A 27,142-nucleotide genomic window follows, 5' to 3' on the forward strand; every position below is an offset into this window, starting at 1 on the left:
TTTTGTCAATGTTGCTACCCTGCTCTACTCTAATTATTTCAATTTTTCCCTCCCCCCATTTTTTTGCTCTTCTTTCAAGATTGTTTAAGTTAATACTTCTTCAACTAAGGTAACAGGCAAGTAGGGTCACACAATCTTTGTGGCTAATTTTCTATTAAAGTACTTGCCACTGTGACAGGTTGAAATTCTGCTCTGCAATATTTTAGTGCATGGGTAATGAAATGATTTAAATGAACGGATTAGTATCCTCATTCGATGAGAGAACACAGGAATTTCATGCAAAAATGCTAGCTAGTGCATTGCAAATATTGGAGAGCAGAAATCTCTGCCTTATGAAATTATGTCATATGTGGGCAGTAGATTATGTAAGAAAAACCTCAGAATTATTAAATGAAACATTCTTAATCATACCAGCATAATCACTGCAGATTCCTTAATGCACCATAAAGATTAATATTGCCATAATTTACTTATTCCCAGAACAGATAATTAAAATGAAATTTAACAGTATTTTTGACTCACTAATTTTTCCCTTGAGGATAAACAAACCCTGCTGACTTCCATTGTAACACTTAATCCTTCAGTCGGGAGTCATGGGTACGGTCACTGCTACCAAGTACCAGTCTGCATAAAATTCTAACAGGACTGGACAGACTGGATGTAGGAAGGATGTTCCCGATGGCCGGGGAGTCCAGATCCAGGGGTCACAGTCTAAGGATAAGGGGTAAGCCATTTAGGACAGAGATGAGGAGGAATTTCTTCACCCAGAGAGTGGTGAACCTGTGGAATTCTCTACCACAGAAGGCAGTGGAGGCCAATTCATTAAATATATTCAAGAAGGAGTTGGATATATTTCTTAAGGTTAAAGGGATAAAGGGATATGGGGAGAAGGCAGGGACAAGGTACTGAGTTTGGATGATCAGCCATGATCTCATTGAATGGCGGAGCTGGCTCGAGGGGCCAAATGGCCTACTCCTGCTCCTATCTTCTATGTTTCTATGTTCAGCTGCCAGATCTATGGCTTCTGTATTGCAGCACTGATTTTACAGTGGGATCCAGTTGTAGTGATTGTTTTGGCCAGTAAACCAAGTGATCACTACAACTGGATGATCAGATTAGGCAATTCTCAATTTTAACTCCCGGGCGGGAATGTGAGCTGGCGAGCAGCTAGCCCATCTGGGAACGGCAGCGAGGAGGCCCAGGCGGTTTTCAACGGCTGTGCTTCACTGACATTATGCCGGATGCACCCCTGCCCGGACAAGGCGGGAGTAATGAGGATGGTCAGTAGGCGGAAGCAGGATTTCGAGCAGCGACCAGTTTGGATTTTTATCTCAAGTAGGTTCGAAAAGTTTTCCGTAGAGTCTGTCCAGATGGATCAGTGTGTAAATGCTCCTCCTGGAGTGGCATTGACCTCGAGTTACACAGACTACCAAGGTCCTAGGTTCAACCTCTGGTCTGTGTCAAGTTAGCTGACCTCAGTCAGCTTGACAGCAGAAATGCTACTATTGGACTCTGTGACATAGCAAATTAGCCAGATGGAAAACTGACAAACATTTAGGCTTAAAAATTCGGTGGCGCCCCGCCAGAAGTCCCGCCCCAGAAGGAGCCGGGAGCGCCAGCGGGATATTCAGTTTGAGCACCCCAAACGGAAGCGGGGCGCTGTTCGAGGCGCCCCGCGTCCGTCTTGGGGCACTGAAACTGAATATCGCAGCGCAACGTGCCACAGTGCCACACGCTGCGGCACAGCACGCTGCGGTACTGCAGGCCTTCCTCCCCTTCTTAAAGGGGAGGGGCTTGCACCAGCGCGATCTCTGATCGCGAGTGCGGCAAAAGAGCCCGGCACCGAGGAGAGGTGCCGGGCTCTCAGGACACAGCCGGCACTGCCCGGGAGGGGGGGGGGGGGGGGAGATCAGGAGGCCGGCGCGAGGAGGTGCTGGCAGGTGGCCACCGAAAAAAATGGCCGCCCCGCACCTCCCCTTTAATTTGCGCCACTACCGCCACAGGTAGGACCCCCTGAACGAGTCGCGATTTGCGACCGGCGCTACGGGGGGGCGCGACCCAACATCACGTTCGGGGCGGTAGCGGGGCGCTGCGCACACCGATGACGTCATCGGTGGCGGCGCAGCGCTACAGGCTAATGCCGCCATTAGCGCCCCGCTAAATTTTGCAGGAGGCGTGGCCAGTGGCGTTAAAGCCACTGAGTGCCCTCTTTAGGCGCTAACTGGTGGCGCAGCCCACCGAATTTCTAGGCCGTAGAAAATTCACGATTCAGCATAAGTTTTAGTACCAGGTGAATTTAGCCTTGGTCTATAAATAGGGCTTGAGATCAGAATAGGGCCGAATCACCTCAGAAAAAAGTAGATGTTATTTATCGTGGAAACACTGGACTTGTGCTTATTTCACAGTGGAGGAAAGCTACTTTTTTTTGATCAGTTTTGTCCCCTCATGCGGCGAGATTGCCAAAAGTTGCAATTGATGAAATTATTTGTTGATTTTGCAATACCTTTTTAATGCATTCAGCTCACAGAGATTCTCTCTGTGTGTGTCCTCTTCCCCCACCCCCGCATCCTGGTCAAACAGGCCATGTGAAGAAATTATGCAAAACCAATAAATAGTTAAAAGAGATCCCAGGTGCTAGCAGTGCTGAAGTTGGTGTTCATCGATCTCTGTCCTTGCTCACACATGAAGAATGGCCACTTATACGGTTACTGGTGTCCAAAGTACCCTGCCCTACCTTAAGGTGGCATCTTCTGTAGTGGGGGTGGGGGAGAAAATGATAACTGTAGAAGCTTTCCTCAGAGGTGACTGGATATTTCATTCACGGGGCATTTCAATCTTCAAGTAATAGCTCAATTTTTGCTTCTATTCCATATAGTGCGAGATACGTGTTACTAGTCTTACAAAATACTAGATTATGAACAATTTGTAAAGAACAATTTGTAAAATTGTTTCTATTTTTCATGAAAGCGGTGTAATTTGTAGTGCAATACATTGGTGATGGTGTGTATGCGTGTGTGTACTTGCACACAAATGGCCCAACATTCAACTAGATTGATCTGGTCAGTATTCGAAGTCAATACTCAAGTGTTTGCCATGTATTTGATATGCTATTCACACATAGTTCCTGTGAAAAGGTTAACAAAACTCGTGTGATGAATTTTTGTAAAATCCTTGTGGGATATTCACCTATCTGTTCAAACAGGCAGATATTAAAGCAGGAATTCTTTGTGGAATATATTTTTCATCAATGCATTCTAGTTATAATTAATCATTATTTGCTTGAGGAGTTCCAGATTAACAAAGGGTAACGCAGAAACAAATTGGGAGAATGGGGATATTGATGGAGAGCAATTGAGGGTAGGTTGCTACAAAGAGAGAACTAGCCTGGGAAAAGTGCAAACTGCAAGGTAACAATCACTGTTGAAGGCCCTGATTTTATCTTTGGGTGGGTGGGTAGGGAAGTGAGCTGGAAACTCACCCACTGCTCCTGAAATGAGGCCTGGGCTATTTTCCACTCACAGGCCTCATTTAAATCCCACCAACCGACTCCCCGTTCGTTCCAGGCAGGAAGTCGGTGGGAAATTGTTCAGCCTGCGGGCTGCCTGCCGACACCTGGTGGGCAGCAGGATTGGCTTCCGAGGAGATCTTGTGCTCGGCATGGAGGGGTGGGGTGGTGGCGGAGTCCAGGCAGAGAAAGGCCTAAGCTTTCCTTGTGGGGCCTGGATGAGCAAGAAGGAAATAAAAAAAGTTCACCTTTTTCGGCCTCTTCTTCTTCCTAGCAGGTCCCGACTGGTTTGTACCGGCCGGGAAAGCCAGTCCGGCCTCCCCACTCAGGCTTCAGTTAAAATTGCAGTTGTGTCCCGTTGGTATCATAGGAACCTGACATGCATATGTAAAAAAGGACCCTGCCGGTTTTGGGCAGGCACCCTTACCGCCCACTCAGTAGAGCAGGTTAAAGTTCAGAACAATGGGGATCCTGGCAGTTTTCTGGCAGGCAAGCACCCTGGGCGATTTTAGCTGCCCAACCAGCCAGTTTCTGCCAGGTGGGTAGGGTTAAAATCACCCCCTAAGATTATGATCAACTCACAGGCAGAAAAGAAGAAGAGTTATAGTGCAAACACACATGACTGGTGAGCTTCCTCTGGGGGATGGGGTCGGAGTTCCGTGCTCGGGGGGGCGGAGTTCCAGAGTTCTGTGCTCGGGGGCGCGGAGCTCTGTGCTCGGGGTCAGAGTTCCGGAGTTCCATGCCCAGGGGCGGAGTTCTGTGCCCGGAGGTGGAGCTCCGTGCTCGGGGGCGGAGTTCTGTGCTCGGGGGCGGAGATCCGTGCTCAGGGGCGGAGATCCGTGCTCGGGGGCGGAGTACCGTGCTCGGGGGCAGAGTACCGTGCTCGTGGGCGGAGCTCCATGCTCAGGGGCGGAGTATGGGGCAGGGAAGAGAGTTTCCCCAAATATTCGAAAGTACCTATAGCAATAGTGTTCTATAAATTGCTGCTGTAACTCTCAAACCAGCTTACACAAATTCAGATATTGCTGCTTTCATAAATAAAATATAGTTTTTTAAAAATACAATTGGTAGTTGATACCAATTCACTCTGCAGCTTGGAATCATCAATAAATGTATTTATAGTTTGGGTTCTGAGCGATACGACAGGAGACTGACTGCGCTGATGAAGTGTGTTTCTGCTGAACCATTTGAAAGCAATTTAATTGCCACTCCTTGCCTAAAATAGTTACAAGTACCTCTTAATTTAGGCTAATTATACGTCTGAAAATAACTTAGCTGGAGAAATGTGAATGATCAGTATTATCGGTCAATGTTCAAGTATTTGCCACTTCATTTTCTACTAGTTCCTGTGAAAAAAATGAACAAATCTTGTCTGGTGAATTTTTGTAAAACTTAAGGGCCTAGAAATTCAGTGCCCTTAGCACCGATTTTGCGGCGCTAGAGGGCCTAGCGCTGCAATTGGCGCCGGTTCCTAAATTGCCTGGGGCCCTTCCGCGGCGGTAGACCGGTAGCGCTGCGCCGGCACCGATGACGTCATCGGTGTGCGCAGCGTCCCAGTTGCTGTGGTAACCCGGCCCCAAGCCGAAATTCAGTTGCGGCCGCCTCGCCAGTGGCAGCCGCAACTAAGACGAGTGTTGCCGGAGTCTGCGCTGGCGCTTTAAGGAGGCGCGGCGGCCGGCCGCTTTCCCGCCGGCCGCCTGCCCGCAGCTCCCTCCCCGGACTTCTCCCCCCCCCCCCCGGAACAGATGCAAGCCCGGCACTTGTCCGAGGTGCCGGGCTCATTTTTGAAGAGATTTGCGCGGGCCGCGGCCGGGTGCAGGCAGCTCCTCCTTAACGGAAGGAGGAGGCCTGCACTTCCCGAGCCTGCCGCACCGCAGCGGGCGCCGCAGCGCCGGAATAGCGCCGCAATGTGGCGCGTTGCGCCAGTTTTCAGGCGCTAAAACCCTTCAGTAGCGCCGGCAGCCGTTTGGGCGCGGCGTTACTGAATTTTTGGCGCGCGCAAAGGGACTTAGCGCCGGCGCTAACTTCCGGCGCTAAAGCCCTGGCGCAGCGCAAACTCAATTTCTAGGCCAAGGTGATGTTCACCTATCCGTCCGAATGGTAGATACTAGGACAGGAATTTCTGTGGATTGTATTTTTACTGACTTGCATTCTAGCTGCAATTAACAATTTTTGCTGAGGGAGGGGTTTAAGGTGATTTTCAATTTGTGCACAGTTCTGGTCTCCATATTGTAAAAAGCATATAGAGGCGATACAAAGAAGATTTACAAGGATACTACCAGAACTAAGAGGTTATACCTATCAGGAAAGGCTAGGGCTCTTTTCTCTGGAAAAGGGAAGGATGAGGGGTGATCTGATAGAGGTCTTTAAGATTATGAAAGGGTTTGATAGGGTAGACGTTTCCACTTTTGGGGGGCGGAGACCAAAACTAGGGGACCATAAATGTAAGATAGTCACCATTAAATTCAACAGGGAATTCAGGAGAAAATTCTTTACCCAGAGAGTGGTTAGAATGTGGAACTAAATGGGACAAGGTACTGAATTTGGATGATCAGCCATGATCTCATTAAATGGCGGAACAGGCTAGAGGGGCCAAATGGCCTACTCCAGCTCCTATCTTCTATGTTTCTATGTTTTCTATGAATAACATAGATGCATTTAATGGGAACCTGGATAAACACATGAGGAAGAAAGGAATAGAAGGTTATGCTGATAGCGTTAGAAGAAGGGTGAGAGGAGACTCACATGGAGCATGAACTAGCTGGGCTGAATGGCCTGTTTTTGTGCTGTACATTCTATGTAATTTGCCTTCTAAAGATTTTTAGATTAAATTCTTCCATCTCCCCTGAGCACCACGATAGATTTGTGATTCCTCATTGAAAACAATGGGAGATTCCCAAGACTGGACATGTGAATTAAACTGTACTTGCCCGACTTCCTCATGGCGTCATACTGGCAGGTTGTGTCAGGGTCCAGAGACACGAGAGAGTAGAAGTCAGCTCACTGTGCTTCTGGCTGGACTCCTCCAACAATGTGGCACAAAACCCACAATTATTTTGCTTGTGGAAAAATCAGCCCTTCTGTGCTTTTGGGGCTAGCCATTGCTTAAGGATTTTGGCTCAAACAATGTCAAGTTAAATCTCTAATTTATTTGTGCGAAAGCCAATTGTCCATATTGCAGTCCTGGCTGAGATCGGCGAAATCAGCTCACATCATGGAATAAAGCTCAGCCACGCATAGCCAAATGCTCCATTGCGGACATCGTTGCCTACATTAATTTAAATGAATGAATCAAAGGCTGTGGTTACCACGGTTTTCTGACTAGCACTCTCAGTGAGCGACGATCCTCACTGGGAACTTCTGGATTGGGAATCAGCCCTTTAAAGAAATTTGCTGTCGCATAGCGGGCACTACAAACAGTCATGTCCTCTTTATCATCCTTCTTTCTAGCAGGATTGTGTCTTTTTCATAACTCCTGCAAAGCCATTGATCTTCAGAATCATATCAATTGACTGAGCTTTCTGCACCATTTGGTTGCACTCACAGAGACCTGGATTTGGGTTCCCATTTTTTAGACTGCTCCCAAAATTAATGGTTTCACTTTATAAAGCAGCAAGAAACCCATCAACCTGAGAGAGCAATTCTGATTTACAGAGAAACATTGTGCTCTTGTTCCCATCTACTACAATGATTTACAGTACTTTCCAGCTCTGCTTTGACACTTGAAGCTCATGGGCGACATTGTAGCATCACAGGTGAAAGAAGGATGATGAGAAAGGTGGACAGTAATCCTTTAGTATTGTTTTTATAACACAACCTTTTTGGAAGTCAGCCAAACGTGTCCGCTATAATCTTGCATTTGAACCTCATTCAAGCAGAATCTGCACTTTCCTTCCAGGCTACTAATCTCATCAGAGGATCCAAAAATGGCTAATAACATTTTTGAAAACTATTTAAAAAGATGGTAATGCATTGTGTCAGTATAATAGCTGTGCAATTTTCAAAGATGCCGTCTAGGGCTGATTATTTGAAACTGTTCAAAAACATTGTAATTGGAATAACTGGAATTGCTGTCATCCTACTAAACACTCAAATCTGCAAACCTTTATTTTAATGACAAATCAGCAGTTTCTGTCCTTCGAGAAAGAAATTGATGGAAACGCTCTTTTAATCATTATTTTCACTTGAAACAGAGGAAGGTGAAAAGTTGAAGTACTAACCTGGCATTGGCCACACATTCCATCGTAACCTCAGGGAACCCGAAGATTACACTTGTGTTCTTCGGTGAGATGATTATAACTGGAGCTATAGGGTCTGCCGGAGCACCTGTATCTTTAAGGACATAAAAAGACAACAATAATCCCTGAAAAGGAGCTAACCCTTTTTTTGAAAGGCTGTATACACTTGAGACTTTGTGTTTTTCAAAGCACAGTTTTTCCTTGCAAGTAGATGTTTTGGAGCAACGGTCGTGGCGGAATTAAGTGCTCACAATTTCTACAGTGATTCTATTTTAAGCTTTAAACAGGAAGTCTTCAAATAATTTTTTTTTAATACAGTAAGATGGTCTCACTTCTATTAATAATGAAAAACAAGCGATTCCGGCAAACTTGCATGTCTGCGCCTATCCTCATTAAACCAACCTGACCCCTGATCAATGACCCAGAACCAATGTTGTAATGGTAATCAATATTAGCTATTATTATAGCTGTGCTGTTTCTTGCCCTCCTAAATGAGACAATGGAGGGCTTTAATGCAGGTGAATCCCGATGCATGCAGAACTGGTTAGAGAACCTCTTTGTACATTGTGGGAGAGGTCCAAATTGTCACATTGCAAGGTAAATTTGGGAATGAAGCTGGCAATATTCAGGACAGTGAGGATTGTGAACCTGCACACACTGCGAACAGCTTAAAGTTGGATCAGGATTATACATTTAAGTGTGACACCAGGGCCAACATTCTATACAGTAAGTAAGAATGGGAAATTATTTGGTAAATTGGAATTCTATGCTTGGAGTCAGCTGTACTGTAGAAGAGAATACATCAAAGAACCAGCCATCAAAGAGGTCTGTTACAAAGGAGGGGAGAGATATGAAGGATGAAAAATCTGTTCATTAGAAGAGTACAAATTAGCTGATTATGGCGCAATGGAGAAGTAAAACATTTTTTCAGCTTCTAAAATTAACTTCCTTCCATACAACAGGAAGAATGGCTGTAAAGTCCCGATTTCCCAACAATAGCAAATTGGGAGCTGAGCTAGCCCATGTTGCAGGCTGGGCTGCTCCAACAACTCAGAGGGAGGGCTGTGTTACGTTGAATTTTCTGACTGAAGTCGCTCCTACTTTGAATAGGCCACTTGCACATAAGTTTGCTCAGACAGCTGGGCCTGTAAGCACATTTGGCTGGGGGGTGGAGAATCTGATGGGGGTAGCAGCTAACGGCTGCCGCTCACCATTAAAGGGGGAGTTTGGTGGTGACAGGAAGGTTGACTAATTGTTCACAATGGTGCAGTGGAGACATGTAATCAGCAGTACTACTTTTGATGCTGAAGGGTAGGAGGTCCTCCTGCAGGAGGTACACTGAAGGAGGGTGACTCTATTTGGAACTGAAGGCCACCTTCCAATGCAAGTATCAATACAATCAAACAGGTCCCCGATGCCCACCTCCAAATGAGTGATAACTTTGCTAGTATTCGGAGGAAGAAGATAACTGCTCAATTTTGCTCACATTTCTTGTGGGGCCCATCAAGTTATCCAGGAAGCAGCCACGATACCTGCATGGTGCAGCATTATTAAAAAGAGAATATTGGGTGAATGGCTCTTGAAAACGATGTTGCCCTCTGCATCCATTCCTCCTGACCGTACTGGAAAACCCTCCAACAGCAGAAGAGCACCTCGGCTCGGGCATCTTGGCACTTATTTAGAGCACAGGAGGTGGTCCTTCGGCCCGTTGCACCAACACTGGCTCTTTGAAAGAACTATCCACTTCGCTCCCCTCTTCCTATACATAAGTTGGGAACTGTACCGTTACAAAGTACAATTTGAAGCCCTGTACACAATTACTGCCATTTTGCGCACAATCTTTCATTATGCCAAAACGGCACAGGATACTTTTCGTGAAGGTGGCATCTGAGAAACAGCAAAAGAAGAATTTAAAGGGTATGGGGAGAGGGGACTAAGTGGATAGTTCTTTCAAAGGGCCAGTGTTTCTTCTCTTTTAAATAATGCTGCACAGTGAAGACAGACATGGCTGGCTCCTGGATAACAGCCACTGACTTGCATAATTATGTTTCTGGGGTCTGATGCCAGCTGATGCAAATCCTCTCTGTTCCTGTAAACTATAAGTTGATACAAAGGTCCTGATGCATATATGGGTGCCAGCTACAACACTCGAAGGAACTCTGACAACCAGTAAAAGCTGTGCCTCCAACTGAAGCTGCCTTTCCACTAAAAGTGATCACACTGCGTTTCTCCACTTGCTTAATGCAGGCGTGCACTGGAAGGATGTGGTGGCACGATAGCTTCACACCATGGTAACCATCCCTTCGACGTGAAGAGCCATCACTGTTCAAGATGTTGCCTGTAGATTATCCTACAGCAGATGGTGCAACTTTGTGACAGCTGTTCTTGTGAGGCAAAGGCAACAAGTAAGGTCTCCTCTGACATGTTGGAGTAGGTGTGAAGTGATCTATAAATGCAGGTCCTAGGACAGTGAAAGGTGTGGACTAAATGGCTCAAGAGTTGTTACAGCTGCACAAACTCTTCTTCCTCATCTCAATCATGCAGTGTGATTGAAACCACCAAAGAAATACCCATCCTCAACACACTTTGTCTGGTGTTATTTAAATGACAGCAGCAACCAAGAATAATGAGGGAAATATTCAAAAATGCAAAAAGGACACATCCCCCCATAAAAAACAACTAATGCATAAAGCAAAAATGTAGCAAAATGTAATAAAAAATGCAAAATAATCAAATAATTTTTTAGCAAGAAACAAGATTGTCATTTGCCTTTAACAATCTGCTTGATTAGGCTAAGCCCCAGGAGTCCCATGTGTCCAGTTTATATCAACATGCATATTGGACGGACTATGTCACTGCATGCTAGGCCTGTTCATATGTAGGAAAGGAAACATACTTAACAGCTCATGTGAGCAAACCAAACGCCCGTGTGCTAATTCGCACCAAGTCCCGCTCACCCATCTCCCCTGTGCTCGCTGACCTACATTGGCTCCCAGTTAAGCAATGCTTCGATTTAAAAATTCTCATCCTTGTTTTCAAATCCCTCCATGACCTCGCCCCTTATTATCTCTGTAATGTCCTCCAGCCCTATAATCCCCCTAGACATTTGCGCTCCGCCTATTCTGGCCTTTTGAAAATCCCAGATTTTAAACGCTCCACCATTGGCGGTCGTGCCTTCAGCTGCCTAGGTCCCAAGCTCTGGAATTCCCTCCGTAAATCTCTCCGCCTCTCCACTTCTCTTTCCTCCTTTAAGACACTCCTTAAAATCTATTTCTTCGACCAAGCTTTTGATCAACTGCCCTAACATCATCTCATGTGGATTGGTGTCACTTTTTTTTCTATAACACTCCTGTGAAGCGTCATGGGATGTTTCATTACGGTAAAGGCGCTATATAAATATATAAGTTGTTGTTGTTCAACTAAAAAGTTGCAGCTTCTTCATTTTTTTGCAGAAGTGCAAAATAGTTAAGGTAATAAAATTTATAAAGTGTGAGTGTGTGTATGCATGTCTGAACACTCAATTCCCAGTCATTGCAGAAGCACTCATTAAAAAAAAAATGCAATCACATCACAGACATTTCTAAACCATTATGCTATTCTGCTTCAGCGGGGAAGCAGGACTGCCTGTGCCATGGTCTCCATGATCAGCATCAATGCGATTTTCTACATTCTGTGGAGGAGTACAAGTCGTTTCTCCCCCGAGAATGAGTGTTCTGCTTTACAAAAAACATCCATCCAACGAGCCAACCAAGGAACTGGTTCAACCCATCCACGAACACCTGCAATTTGATCAAGGCCCTTTGGACGAGAGCCCAATGCCACAGCTATCTGACCGTCTCTCGTTGAATACTTGTTTTAATTCTCAAAGTGCATCCCTCAATCAAGAACTGTTACTTTCTGAAATATATAAAAACATATGTTAAACTATTCAGATCTACTGTTGGGAAATGTTTTGCTCTTGGGTTCTGTTGGAAGATGTGTTCAGAGGTGATGATCTACTATAGAGTCTTTCAAACCAATTCTGCCACCCTTCTTATTGGAACAGAGGTGCCTTCCAATGTGGCACGTACTGATTAACAAGAGCATAATGGTTGTGCAAAATACCGCAAACATCGCAATACTGTGTAGTTTTTAATCAACTGAAAAATAGGTTAAAAAGGTAATAAAATTAGGGTGTGGAAACTGGTTACGGCCCGTTATCGGGTACGTAACCGGCAGCATGCACGAACGCACGCTCCAACCAGAAGGCCCAAGGCCTGCCTGAAATTGGGCCTTGGGCCTCATTCCAATAATTTAGGTATGCTGCCGGCGCCTGTCGTGCCTCCAGAGGCAGCTTGCCTATTTGAAGCATTTGAATCTCAGGTCGCTTGCCTTGCCTTGCATGCAGCGGCCCTCAGGAAGGTGCCCCGGAGTGGGGTGGGGTTAGGAGTGGACATTGTGAAGGCGGCTGATGGAAGTCAGCAGCGTCCCTCAGGGGTGCTGAACTACTGATGATGGTTACAGATTAAAAGTTGCTCTGAGTCAGTACATATTGTTATTAGTATAGAAGGATACCAGAAATGGACTTTCGGTATCGCTGTCCAGCAGCCAACCGAAATGGAACCCATCCTTTATAGGATGTGACTTAAACAACTGCACTGTAAAGTTTCATAACCTGTAATTTTCTTCAAATAATTCTGAAGCGCTCGTAAGTAATTCCACTCTGGAAAAAATAGTCTAACTTCAATTCTCTTTATTGAGATTACAGCAAAGTAAAGATTTTTTGTGCTTTCTTGGCATGAGTTTACCACATTGTACCTGCACATCTCTAACTCAAAAGAAGCTGCTGGTGCCCAAATGCATGTAACTGAGGTAAATGCTTTGACATTACGTCAATGCTATTTTACCGCACTATAACCGTTCAGTTTATTTGTAAATTCGTAATTATAACCTGCATTCTTCTGCTTAGAGAAGAAAGTGTAAAATCTTTGCTCTGGGTTCAGTTAAGGTATTGATTATGGCAGAATTTCCTGTCATATTTTGAAGCAGTGACAATGGCGTCTAATGTTTTGGCAGAATCCATGAATTTTGGTGCAAATTTGATAAACTGCCTATTTTTCAACCCAACTGCTTTTATGACCTCACAGTGCCAGGAGATAATAAAATAATTGAAAATATTGTCAGTAGGCTGCTTAGAACACAGCAACATCTTCATTTTCATTAAACATGACATTGCTTTACAAAATTGTAATTTTCCCTCCCTTATTACCGCTGCCCATTATTTCATATTCTCCTTCAGGCAGGGGTTGAGACAGCAGGCCAGGCAATATCCATGGAGAGAAAATAGAGTCAACATTTCGGGTGAAAACACAAAGGGTTTTCACCCAAAACGTTGACTCTATTTTCTCTCCACGGATGTTGCCTGGCCTGCTGAGTTTTTCCAGCATTTTCTGTTGTTATTTCGGATTTCCAGCATCTGCAGTATTTTGCTATCGTAGGGGTTGAGACAGCTTGTGTTAGGAATTTCTACATGATTCCGTCAATAGCATAATCATTCAAAAGAAAACTGTCTGTTTAGGATACAACTGATCCCATCAGCCCCATTCCTGCCTGACAGATGGAGATCAGAACTCTCTAAAATTGCTCGCCTGTCAACCTGAGGTGAAGGACAATTTCAGTAGGATTCAACTTACCTTGCATCAGCAGATGACTCACTGAAAAGTAATGATCAGATACAATCTACAAAGAGTTCCAGGTGAGAATCAAGATTGAAGCTGCATTATCAGATTTGCGTGGAACTATTTGCTGACCTGCATTAGAATTCCAGACTTGGTTGATATTCACGTTTGAAACTGCTCAGACCAGAACTTGCTGGACTTGGCTGTTTTGGTTTGGCACAGTACCAGAGGTGCGACGGAGGAAGAGACAGCTGGGGTTCTACCTGCAGTAGTGTTTCACCACTCCTGCCTGGCTAGTTGGTGACAAAGCAGCACCAGTGAATATTTTTAATATCTGTGATACAACCATGTGTTAAGAAAGTTGTGAGAATATCAATGGAAATTTTGGGATTGGAAATCGGCTAAATAGTCCCAGTCTTGGATAGCAGGAGCACGAGGCAGTTCCATCTGTTATCATTTTCTGGTCTGGGGTCATAAGCTGTATCAGAAAAATTGGGGGGTGAGGGAGAACATGTCCCACATCACTCCCCAACTGGATATGTCTATGATCTAGTCTCTCAGCCATAGTCTGAGGTGTCTGGCCTCGTAAGATAGAACAGGAAGAAAATACATCCAATAAATTACATTAATTTCATCCTGAAAACAATGTGCCTTAAAAAGCTGCAGCCCTGAAGAAGTAGCAAGGTGCATTTTTACAATCATCTTCCTGGACCTTGGCACGTCAAGAACAGTGTTAGTAAATTGAACCAAATAAGAAATGCCAAGCATAGAACAGCACCAACAATGTAAAGGAATTTAAGTCATAAGGTGAGTGGTAAACAAAACTAAAGAAAAAAGTAAATGTACGGAACTCTGGGCATAAGGTTGAACAGAGGGGAAAGGGAGCATTCATGTAATTGTTAAGAGGTAAATGTTGCTGTATATCACAGACTGGTTTGCTTTCTTTAACTTTTGGATGCTTCAATTCCACAGTGATAAATACTTCAGCCTCAGTACTGGGACAAATGTAAAACTAGATTTGCCTTTGCTGCTTTCCCAAAATCACTCAATTCATGGATTACCAGAATCAAAGCAAAAAAAACTCCTTTTTTGTCCCTTTCAATTTCTTTCCCAAAGGCGGTGACTCATGCTGGGGAATCGGGCCACGGACTGAAGCACCCTTAAACGCTTCAGTCCGTGGCCCTTCCCAACAAGTACCACGCCCAAATTCTAATTGTTATGTGCGAGTCTGAACAATGAATGGTGGCAGACACAGAGGCCATTACAGTTAAGCCTAATACTGTCCTCGCCATTTATCCACTTCAACATTATTCCAGCATGCATCACTGAAGGGGAGCCACTAAGGAGAGCATGGCTAATGTTGATCCCCTCAGGTGTGGTGTTTCCCTGGCTGAGGTCAGCTACTGCAAGATGCATCAGGGATCAGTACCAATAAAGTCATTTTTAATGAAAATTATCGGAGTAATTATAGAAATTAATTTATGTTTTTCTTGATACAGATCTCCAGAATGTTGACTAACAAAGCTATGGCACTGCCCATGGGCAGGCCAATTTGTTTCATAAGATTTCAAACAGTTGACAGAACTAGCATCCCTCCAAGATCAGTATTAAAGCAACTTGTGCGTGTATGCAAGATATCGGAATGGGGGAGATGTGAGTATTGTAGGGGAAAGAAACAACCTCACTTATTAACAGAAACTTGCATTTATATCGCACCTTCAACATAGATAAATGTTCAAGTTGTTTCACAAAGGCATAATGAGACAAAAATGGACATTGAGCCAAAGAAGGAGATATTAGAAGGGGTTTTAAGGATGGCATTAAAGGAAAGCAGGAGCTGGAGAGGTTTAGGGAGGGAATTCCTAAGCATGGGGCCTGCATGGTTTAAGGCACCATTGTCAATGCTGAGTCGAAGGGGGGTGGGGTGGGGAGGGATGCACAAGGGGCCAGAGTTAGAGGAGCATAGTGTTCTGGGGGGGATTGTAGGGCTTGAGGGGGCTACAGAAATGGGGGGGGAAGAGGACAAACTATGAAAAGATTTAAACATAAAGATGAGAATTTTAAATTGGGGGTGTTGGAGGACCAGGAGCCAATGTAGGTCAGGGTGATGAGTGAGTGGGGCTTAGTGTGGGATAGGATACAGGCAGCAGAGTTTTGGATGAGCTGAAACTTATGGAGGGTGGAGGATGGGAAGCTGGCATGGGGAGCATTGGGATAATCGAGTCTGAAGGTGACAAAGACATGAAAGAGGGTTTCAGTAGCAGATGGGCTGAGGCAGGGATGGAGGTGTGCAATGTTATGGAGTTGGATGGAGATGGCCTTTGTGATCGAGGGTAGGAAAAGCTCAGGGTCGAAGACAGTGCTGTGGTTGTGAACAATCTGGTTCAGCCTGAGACAGTGGGGGGAGTGGGGGGATGAATGGACTGACATGATCTTTTCAGCAGGGGTTACCAGATAGTAATCAGGAACAGAAACCCTGGATGACTTGTTCCCTCTTCCTCATCCAGGGGCTCTGAAGCCAATTGTAGTTGTACCTCTGGTTGCCCTGGCTGAGATTAACCAACTCAGCACCTATTGGCGATTAAAACTGGGATCCTCCTGCCGAAATTGACTGCCGCATTTCCTGCATTAGAATAGTGAATACACTACAAAAATACTTGACTGGTTGTAAAGCACTTCGGGATGTTCTGAGGTGGTGAAAGGCTCTGGATAAATGCAAGTCTTTGTTTCTTTTGACCTGTTATAGCAGGTAAAGTTCTACACAGTGCATTTACCCCTTGAGCTATTAGTTTGTGTTTTTTTTCTGCCAGAAATACTGAAGAATAAGGGTATTATATGGTCTTGCCCTGTAGAATTATTTCAAGACCCCCATTTTAACTTTTACATCTAGTTTTGGTAAGAAGTGTGACAACTTTCTTAAGGACATTACAGAAAATATCGTCACCATTCAAATATCAAAAAGAGGTTCATCTCTGATTCATAATTGGTCAGGCTTTTAATTCCAAACCGAACTAATCAGGACCAAACCAGATTAATTAAGGAGCTAATTGGAATATGTTGAGAATTCTAATTTTTTGTCCGTAACAGCAGTTGGGAAGATTGTAATCATCCTCATATGACTTAAGAAAAACTAGAATAATGTAAGGTTTTGAAAATTAAAGCAGTAATTCACTAAAAATTACAAATGTAGTGCATTTTACAAATACGTCTAGTTGGGCATATTTGGCTTAATCAACTTTGCAATATTGATCATTAGAAAATTACAGAAAATAATTTTCCTATTATTGTACATGTTATATTTTGAAAGCTGAAAGGGTAGATGCTATGTGGGAGGTGTAATTATTTCTACCTAATTATTGATATACAGTGACAGTAAACGTTAGTGAGGATTTGAAGGTTACACAGTCACAGGTTAAGACCTTACCAGCAAATGTTCTTTCACCTTCATATGCTGAGAGAAACCAAGAAGAAGAAAAAGGAAACTGTCAAGGGAAAAAATCAATAGATACAAGTAATGCACATAACAGCGAATCGTAGCAAGAATGGAACAATTCTGCTTCCCGAAATTCTCAGCAGACCACAGCCAGTGATCCTATTCAACAGGAGGTAGCCTTAGAAAGCCTGCAGTCAGCAGATCGTGCTGGAACCACTGTTTGTTAACACTCATGCAGAGAGATGGGGCTGCCTGCAGAATGAATAGCTTGAAAAGTAAAACTTCCATCAATCCTATACATAGTACAGAGAAGGCCCTAGGCTGAGGCTTCACCCTATTTATTAAACCCATTGATTAAATTCTCCACTTAATTTCCATATATATTTTCTGGGTTAGAAATGTGCTTCTATTGAAGACTGCTTCAAAATCATGTACACTGAAATCTAACCATAATTGAAATTTTTAAAATTTGAACAGTGGTTGTCTTTACTGGCAGATGGTCAGTGACTATGGGGCTACATATCAATTTTTCCTCTTATTGTTGCTGAGGGCTGTAATTGAAATGTGCTTTACACAGGCATAGATCCCCTCGTCAGACAAAATCTGATGGACTGAGTTGAGAAATAACCAACATGGCAATTTTTTTTCAACATTTCTCAATTTTTAGACTACAAGAAACATTAATTATTACAAAAACTTAAAGCCGACTCGATGACCACACAGATCGGACACCCTAATTTGGCCATGTCAAGCTTTTACTTCTGAAGATTCTTTTGCAAGACAGAACTATTCCTTCAAATATAGAAGCAACATGGCATTGCGTTAATTTTTAATGGCCTTTACCAATAAGGAAAGATGGAATATAATATGTTTCTGTTTATATACAGCGGGCATGGGTTTACTCCACAAAACAGCAAAATCTATTTTAGAGGGGAAAGTGATACACACTTGAACCTGTGTTGGAAGCATGTCTGTCTGTACCACCTAAAAGCAGTCTCACTGGTGGACAACTGACAGGCCCCACTCTCTTCCAACTCTATTCCAATATCTGGGTTATCAGTCTCAGCTTCCCCAAGTCTTGATTTCCCACATTGTGCAGGCTATTGTCTATTATTAATAGGTACAGAAACAACAGTTTGGTTTATGAATGGAAATCAGTACTGTTTAACAGGTGGAAGTTTTCTGAAGGCATGTATATGCATCAATAAGTAACTGACGAGGAGGCTCTGTGGAAATTGATTGGTCAGCACCTGCGGAGCAGTTAGTGCGGCGTGGAATGCAGCGCCAGCCAGCACCCAAAATACGTGTATGTAGGGAAGTGTTTAAGACAAAGACTCCTTTATACTACTACGTACTTTGTTTTGGAAGTGTCTTAAGAGGGCTTGTTTATTTAGAATGCTTTTTGCTTTGAGTAGAGTTTTTCCACAAACTATACACTTGAAAGTTTATAATTGATGACATGAATCAGTCATTCATGAAAGAAAGACTTATGAAATAATACTGAGCGGCCTATGGGTGGTGTTGTCCAGGGAGAGTATAAATACTCGGACACGGGCCCAGCTTGCGCAGGACATTCTTAACAGGAACTAGTGAAAGACACAACTAGAGCTCCATGTTGTAAAACAGTTGATTAAAGCTTTGTTTAATGCTTGGACCAAGTGCCTAGTAGTTTTCTTACGTCAATTGATATGTGTGACAACAGGTATAGCAAACAGGGATGAAACCTTTCCAATACTTCAACAGCAGAATTCTTGATTAATTGAAAAAACACCTTTAAAGCTAATTTTTTTTTGGCAATAAAAGCCCAATATTTTGAAATTGCTCCCCATCCCCAAAATGGCTGATGGGAGCCAAGTGGAAGAAACAAAATAACAAAAAGCTTTTAAAAATTGGTAAAAGGTTAGAGTCTCTTCCAACGGGTCAGAGGTTCCTTCGAGTAGTGAGTAGCTGAGCCATACAAAAAAGGAAAGCACCAAAGCTTGATATCCGTTTGTGTTGAGCAAGCTTATCTAGACCACGCCAGCAGTATGGTTATTTCAATTGTTCTCAACATCCCTGAATTAGGCGAGGGCAAAATAAACCAGGGTTCCTGCAATCCTTGCGAGAAGTGTGGACACTGGGTGAGGACAGGGTTGTGCTCAGCTGTGATGCCCCATAGCGGAGCATCTTGCAAGTATTCATTGTGAAGGCTCATAAATGATTAGTGCCATTTCAGAAAGGTACCGGAGGACGGCCTATGGTTAAGGGGACTCACTCCAGCAACTTATGAATGTCCTGAAGAGGGGAGAAAAAAATAAGTAAACAAAGTTTAATGAGATAGATTATTTTAGAATTGGTAGAAAAACTAGGGTTAAAAATAATAGACTGGGGAGGGGTCTAAAATTGTGCTGAATTTAGTTATGGTGTATATTGAATAGCTTTATATTTGAAATATTAATGCATGTTTCAGCATCAGTTCACGATCTGAAAATTTCTAGGAAAACTGAAATTCCATAACGATTAGTTTAAGACAGCGTATCCAACCTGCAGTCGCTGAGTCCTCAGAATTCAGCTCTCGAAGACCAGGCTGCTCAGTCTTATTGCACTTAGTTTTACTGTGTGGGCCTAGAGATTTAGAATGGGCAGCTTTTAGCACTGTTGCTCATTGGTAGCTATGTCTTAAATCACAATACCAAGCTCTGTTAGATTCAGCAACTCAAAATGTTGGCAAATTACTGGGAACATGGATTCAAAACTTGATGTGGTCCCTGAGGCTGCATGGTATTCATGCGGCCCACAAAGATAAAAGCTTAAATAACCCTGGTCTAAGGGTTGAATCACATTCTAAGTGTCTGTGTAAATGGCATCAGAGAAAAGGATTTCATGTTAAAGTCCAAATTGCATGTTAAAAATTAACTGCCCTTGCAAAAATAAATGGCCAAAATAATTGTGGGAAATACCATTTGGGCTTTAGATTTCCAAAAATCTGATCATTTAGATTCCTAACAACAACAACACTGGTGAATGAATCACTTAAAGAAAGCATCAGTAAGTATCTGGCTCTTCATATACTGTTCATAGTTTCCAATTAACATAGCAAAAATAATTTTGTTTTAAAGAATTGTACTATGAATTCTCCTGTTATCCTGACCAACATTAATCCCTCAATCAGCACCATCAGAAACTGATCATTCATCTCTTCTGCTATTCTTGGGACTTGGCTGTGTGTAAATTGACTGCCATGTTTGCCTACAGCGACTGCGCATCAAAAGTAATTCATTGAACGTGAAGCGCTTTTAGGCATCCCAAGCACATGATAAGCTCTGATGTATATTGAAGATTTTGCATGTTTTATGAGTAGGAGGAGAGACAGAATTTGAGCGAGGAGACATAATAGAGTTATTGATGACGTGTTACATTTGTTACTGCTACTTTGTCTATCAGTAACAGCTTGCTAAACTTGTCTCTTTTGTCCCCTTCGACTTCAGAAGTGAACATCGTTCTTAAGAAGTTACCAGCTGGTGGCAGTAGCAGTAACAATAAAAATATTTCTCAACCAGCATCCTTTCCCCATCCCAATTTCCTGTAAGACAATCATTCAGAGAAGCAGTGAAACTGGCAATGTGCCTTTGATCAATGATTGGTATTTCAGTCTCATCCTGTTCAGGTCAGACCTTGATGAGACAGCTTTGCAAGTAAATTTGTTATAAATGTAATCATGAGGTTAAATGGACTGTAATGTACCTGCCTGTCAGCTGGTGAGAGGTTGTACCCAAGAATGATCTGTGCGCATAACAGAAGAGTTATTACTGCAGTACAGGATCATTTTGACCATTCCCAAAGTAGTGTCATACGTGTTTAACTCTCTCCTACGTGGCTATCTTCCAAAATAACTGCTCTGGTTTAGATTATACAGTACACTCAGTCTTGCCAAATTCACACAAATTAAAACTAGCCACAGAATGTGTCTGGCAATGTGGAGAATGAAACATTTCAGAGGATTAAGTAAACAAATATGATTTGCCACAATTTATCTGCAGTAACAGGGTGTGTTATGCCAAAAAAAGTCATGCTATTCATACCGTATGGCTGTTGAGTAGTTTCAGAAGGTATTAGAATGGGCCCAACTGGAAAAAGACAAATGGAAGGGCAAAGCTAAAATGGTGGAATTGTGTATAGGAAGACCAGAATGGAAAAGTGCTAACAGGCAGAAAACTATGGGAGTTGACAGGGGAGAGCATGGTGGTGAAGTCCTGTGGCTCCTATGGCTTTTCTGGTTATGATGACTCATTGAATTAATGTGCTGTAACCATTCTATGATTCTAATCAGCAGTCTAGATATCTGTATGAGGATCGGCAGTTACTCATGCCTGTTTACTCTTTATAATCTGAATGTTGAACCCCTATAGAATAGAAACTGCTAGTTTTAAAATGGCAAATTCCATGGAGTTCTGTGTTCAATACATTGCTCACGTTGAAAGTGATTTAGTCTTGGGTTGTAAACACTAGGACAGGGAAGTCAAATTTCCAGCCTGTGGTTCAAGTGTTTTTTAAAAATTCGTTTGTGGGATGTGGGCGTCACTGGCAAGGCCAGCAATTATTGCCCATCCCTAATTGCCCTTGAGAAGGTGGTGGTGAGTCGCCTTCTTGAACTGCTGCAGTTCGTGTGGTGATGGTGCTCCCACAGTGATATTATGAGGGAGTTCAAGGATTTTGACCCAGCGACGATGAAGGAACGGCGATATACTTCCAAGTCAGGATGGTGTGTGACTTGGAGGGGAACTTGGAGGTGGTGGTGTTCCCATGCGCCTGCTGCCCTTGTCCTTCTAGGTGGAAGAGGTCGCGGGTTTCGGAGGTGCTGCCGAAGAAGCCTTGGCGAGTTGCTGCAGTGAATCTTGTAGATGGTACACACTGCAGCTACGGTCCGCCTGTAGTGGAGGAAGTGAATGTTTAAGGTGGTGGGATGGGGTGCCAATCAAGCGGGCTGCTTTGTCCTGGATGGTGTCAAGATTCTTGAGTGTTGTTGGAGCTGCACTCATCCAGGCAAGTGGAGAGTATCCCATCACACTCCTTACTTGTGCCTTGTAGATGATGGAAAGGCTTTGGGGAGTCAGGAGATGAGACACTCGCCGCAGAATACCTAGCCTCTGACCTGCTCTTGTTGCTACTGTATTTATGTGGCTAGTCCAGTTAAGTTTGTGGTCAATGGTGACCCCCAGGATGTTAATAGTGGGGGATTCGATGATGGTAATGCCGTTGAATGTCAAGGGCGGTTGTTAGACTCTCGCTTGTTGGAGATAGTCATTGCCTGGCACTTGTGTGGCGCGAATGTTACCTACCACTAATCAGCCCAAGCCTGAATGTCATCCAGGTCTTGTTGCATGCGGGCATGGACTGCTTCATTATCTGAGGAGTTGTGAATGGCGCTGAACACTGTGCAGTCATCAGCGAACATCCCCATTTCTGACCTTATGTTGGAGGGAAGGTCATTGCTGAAGCAGCTGAAGATGGTTGGGCCTAGGGCACTGCCCTGAGGAACTCCTGCAGCAATGCCCTGGGGCTGTGATGATTGACTTCAACCACCACAACCATCTTCCTTTGTGCTAGGTATGACTCCAGCCAGAGGAGAGTTTTCTCCCTGATTCCCATTGACTTCAGTTTTACTAGGGCTCCTTGATGCCAGACTCGGTCAAATGCTGCCTTGATGTCAAGGGCAGTCACTCTCACCTCTGGAATTCAGCTCCTTTGTCCATGTTTGGACCAAGGCCGTAATGAGGTCAGGAGCTGAGTGGTCTTGGCAGAACCCAAACTGGGCATCAGTGAGCAGGTTATTGGTGAGTAAGTGCTGCTTGATAGCACTGTCAATGACACCTTCCATCACTTTGCTGATGATTGAGAGTAGACTGATGGGGCGGTAATTGGTTGGATGGATTTGTCCTGCTTTTTGTGGACAGGACACACCTGGGCAGTTTTCCACATTGTCGGATAGATGTCAGTGTTGTAGCTGTACTGGAACAGCTTGGCTAGAGGTGCGGCTAGTTCTGGAGCACAAGTCTTCGGCACGATAGCCGGGATGTTGTCAGGACCCATAGCCTTTGCTGTATCCAGTGCGCTCAGCCATTTCTTGATATCATGTGGAGTGAATCGAATTGGTTGAAGAATGGCTTCTGTGGTGCTGGGGACCTCAGGACGAGGCCAATATGGATCATCCACTCGGCACTTCTGGCTGAAGATGGTTGCAAACGCTTCAACCTTGTCTTTTGCACTCACGTGCTGGGCTCCACCATCGTTGAGGATGGGTTTATTCATGGAGCCTCCTTCTTCAGTTAATTGTTTAATAGTCCACCGCCATTCACGACTAGATGTGGAAGGACTGCAGAGCTTTGATCTGATCCGTTGATTGTGGGATCGCTTAGCCCTGTCTATAGCATGCTGCTTCCGCTTTTTAGCATGCATCCATTCCTGTGTTGCAGCTTCGCCAGGTTGGCACCTCATTTTTAGATACATCTGGTGCTGTTCCTGGAATGCTCTTCTACACTCCTTATTGAACCAGGGTTGGTCCCCTGGCTTAATGGTAACGGTAGAGTGAGGGATATGCCGGGCCATGAGGTTACAGATTGTGGTGGAATACAATTCTGCTGCTGCTCATGGATGCCCAGTTTTGAGCTGCTAGATCTGTTCTGAATCTGTCCCATTTAGCACGGTGGTAGTGCCACACAACACGATGGAGGGTGTCCTCAATGTGAAGACGGGACTTCGACTGTTCGGTGGTCACTGCTACCACTACTGTCATGGACAGTTGCATCTGCGACAGGTAGATTGTTGAGGACAAGGTCAAGTACGTTTTTCCCTCACCACCTGTCGCAGGCCAAGACTGGCAGCTATGTCCTTCAGGACTCAGCCAGTAGTGGTGCTACCAAACCACTCTTGGTGGTGAACATTGAAGTCCCCCACCCAGACCACATTCTGTGCCCTTGCAAGTGGTGTTCAACATGGAGGAGTACTGATTCATCAGCTGAGGGAGGGTGGTAGGTGGTAATCAGGAGGTTTCCTTGCCCATGCTTGACCTGAAGCCATGAGACTTCATGGGGGTCCGGAGTCAATGTTGAAGACTCCCAGGGCCACGCCTTCCCAATTGTATAGCACTGTGCCGCCATCCCTGGTGGGTCTGTCCTGCCGGTGGGACAGGACATACCCAGGGATGGTGATGGAGGAGTTTGGGACATTGGCTGATAGGAACGATTCTGTGAGTATAGCTATGTCAGGCTGTTGCTTGACTAGTTTGTGGGACAGCTCTCCCAATTTTGGCACAAGTCCCCAGATGTTGGTGAGGAGGACTTTGCAGTGTCGACTGAGCTGGATGTGCCATTGTCGTGTCTGTAGCTGGTGCCGAGGTCAATGCCGGGTGGTCTGTCCAGTTTTATTCCTATTATTGTGTTACGTAGCGGTTTGTTATAACTGAGTGGCTTGCTAGGCCATTTCAGAGGGCAGTTAAGAGTAAACCACATTGCTGTGGGTCTGGAGTCACATATAGGCCAGACCACGTAAGGACAGCAGATTTCCTTCCCTAAAGGATATTAGTGAACCAGATGGGTTTTTACGACAATCTGATAGTTTCATGGTTAACATTGACACCAGCTTTTTTTATTCCAGATTTATTTAATGGACTGAATTTATATTCCCTAGCTGCCGTAGTGGGATTTGAACTCACGTCTACCAGATCATTAGTTCAGGCCTCTGGATTACTACTAGCCCAGTAACATTACCACTATGCCACCGTTCCCAGTGTGGCCCCAAAGCCCTTGAAGCCCAGGCACACAGTCCTACTCACACTTCAATGCATTCTCCCCTGGTTTGTCCTGTTGGAATGCATCACCTTGAAGGTTGGGAAAGGATTTTTTTTTTTTTTTAGCACTATTGCCTTATTGGTGGATAAATCCTAAATCAGAAGACCAAAATCTGTTAGCATCAGCAGCTCGAGAAATATACAAAGTAATGGTGACATTTTATGTGAACAGTGAAGCTCCATAGGATGCAGCTATGCAGTCCATGAAAACAAAAGCTTGGGCCCCCTGCATTAGAGGTCGGGGGAGAAGGAATTCCACTGACTGCAATGCACTTGCTCACGTTCTCAGACTATGAAATCTGGGAGCAGGAAATCACTTCACCATCTATTTATCCAGAGCTGCTAACTATACCTTACTTACAATATAAAATGAACCAGAAGTTCTGCAACAGCATTAACCTGGGAACTGCTGACCAGTGCGTAAAAGAGCCATTTGCAAGTTACCCAACTCTTACCCACAAAAATTCTTGTGTTTAAACTTTAGCGGATGTGCCAGAATTTGACCTTTAACTATTTTGAGTACAGCACTAAAGTTGTAAACTGAAGCGAGTTTGAAATTGAACTGAATTTGAAATTTAACAGAGTTCGAATATTGCCTGTCCTTATAATTTCCTCTAATCTGTTTATGCTTTCAATAACCTGCGTGTAAATCGACAAGCATTTCATAAAAAAGTATTTAAGGATTTATTACGTGTAATTTGACAGTCACTTCATCAGTTATTTATGAATTCTGGATGCAATGAAATTAAAGTTTAATAATGGATTTGTGGGTGAAAGGAGACAAACAATGTGAAGGACAGGAATATTGAGTCTCACCATAACTGAGAGTCAATACATGAACAGCCTTCAGTGGTAGAGGACAGGGAATTGTTATTAATGAAGGACAAATGCTTTGAGTACCAGCTATTAATGCTTTCCAGTTATCTTGCAGCCAAGTACTCACTGATGTTCTGATTTCTACTCCTAGTCACGTCCAGTACATAAAAACACTGTGTATTATAAAGACAAGGTACTATTGGTTGCCATGGAAAAGAATGGTAATTATGTACTAAATAACAGCACTACCAAGTTGGCACATATAACAGCTTTAGGGTAAGAAGGAACCAACTAGGAGTAAAGGGATTATGTCAAAGGCTACTAGAGTTCCCTAAATGAATAATATTAGGTCAATATTAAGGTTTAAGGAGGAGGTATAGTGTTAAAACACAAAACTCTATCTAGTATTAAAACACAGAATCTCTTTTCCAGGAAATTTTGGAAAAGGCAATATATTGTGAACTTAAAATGAAACTCTATTAGGTACTTTATTTTGTGTCTTTGAGTGGGGACAGTGAGCTGAGGCAATACACAAATATTGTCTAGGAATTCAGGAAGTTATAAATTTCTGCAGGAACTAAGTAACCAGCCAGAATCCCTCGTGGTAGGGGGAAGGGAGAGGAAGTTATTACAAGTTAATTGCATCAGGAATTTCCCGTTGGCTTTGAAATGTTGGCTGCATGCAAAGCTTGCAGACACATAACAGTCACTAAGAGGTGCTCTCGAGTCTAAGCTATTTGACAGGCAAGATAATGAGATCCTTCCAAATGCTGGAAGTCAGCATCTCATGTTCAAGCTGAAACTAAAAAAGATTACAAGCAGACCAGACTGTTAGCATCCTCGGCATTCTACTCAACCTAAGCTGAGTTTCCAACCTCATATTCCCTCCATCACAAAGACCCCCTACTTCCATCTCCTTAACCTGCCTCTACCTCTACTGCAGGTAATCTGCCATGTAAACCTTCAACCATATCTTTGCCATCTCCTGGCTGGTCTCCCATCTTCCACTCTCCGAAAACCTCAGATCAAACCTGTAATGTCTGTATTCTATCCTACACCAAGCCCAACTCACCCATCACCCCTGTCCTTACTGACCTACACAAGCTCCCAGTTCTTCAATGCTTCAAATTAAAATTTCACATTGAAATCCCTTCATCCCTCTCTATCTCTGTAACCTTCTCCAGCACTAGAAGCAACCCCCAACCCCATGAACTCACTGTTCCTGTGAGCTCTTCCAGCCCCCCTCCCTTCCCATCACTGTGCCTTTAGCCACCAAGGGCCCACGCTCTGGAATTCCCTCCTTAAACCCCTACACCTCCAATCCTCCTTTCAGACCCTCATTAAAACCCAACTCTTTGACCAAGCTTTTGACCATCTCTCCTACTTTGGCTTAGTGTCCATTGTTTTTCCTTATGCCTCTATGAAGCAACTTGGGAATTTTTATGGTGTTAAAAGGCTATATAAGTGCAAGTTGTTGTTGAGAGAATTGTAAAAGCCAGCGTGGAGAGTGAGAAACTTGGCTGTTTTTCTGCAGGTCTGAGCCGCCTTCTTGAACCGTTGCAGTCCGTATGGTGAAGGTACTCCCACAGTGCTGTTAGGGAGGGAGTCCAAGGATTTTGACCCAGCGACGATGAAGGAACAATGATATACTTCCAAGTCAGGATTATG

General features: G+C 43.9%; 1 protein-coding gene across 7 annotated transcripts in view; it reads right to left on the reverse strand.

Annotated features, from left to right (window-relative positions):
• Window positions 1-27,142, reverse strand: part of sdk2b (sidekick cell adhesion molecule 2b) — a 1,061,066-nt gene that overhangs the window by 344,398 nt on the left and 689,526 nt on the right. For 4 of the 7 annotated variants that reach the window (XM_085963612.1, XM_085963611.1, XM_085963609.1 and 1 more), the window contains 2 exons: window positions 16,825-16,851; window positions 7,726-7,837 (listed from right to left, as the gene is read on the reverse strand). In XM_085963612.1, coding sequence (XP_085819738.1) covers window positions 7,726-7,837; window positions 16,825-16,851 — 139 coding nt within the window. The remainder of the gene's footprint in view (window positions 1-7,725; window positions 7,838-16,824; window positions 16,852-27,142) is intronic. The other 3 variants (XM_085963616.1, XM_085963614.1, XM_085963610.1) reach the window with 1 other exon arrangement.

The sequence above is a fragment of the Somniosus microcephalus genome, chromosome 21, assembly GCF_052327205.1.
Source record: "Somniosus microcephalus isolate GS21.2 chromosome 21, FLI_Smic_1.0, whole genome shotgun sequence".
Lineage (NCBI taxonomy): Eukaryota > Metazoa > Chordata > Chondrichthyes > Squaliformes > Somniosidae > Somniosus > Somniosus microcephalus.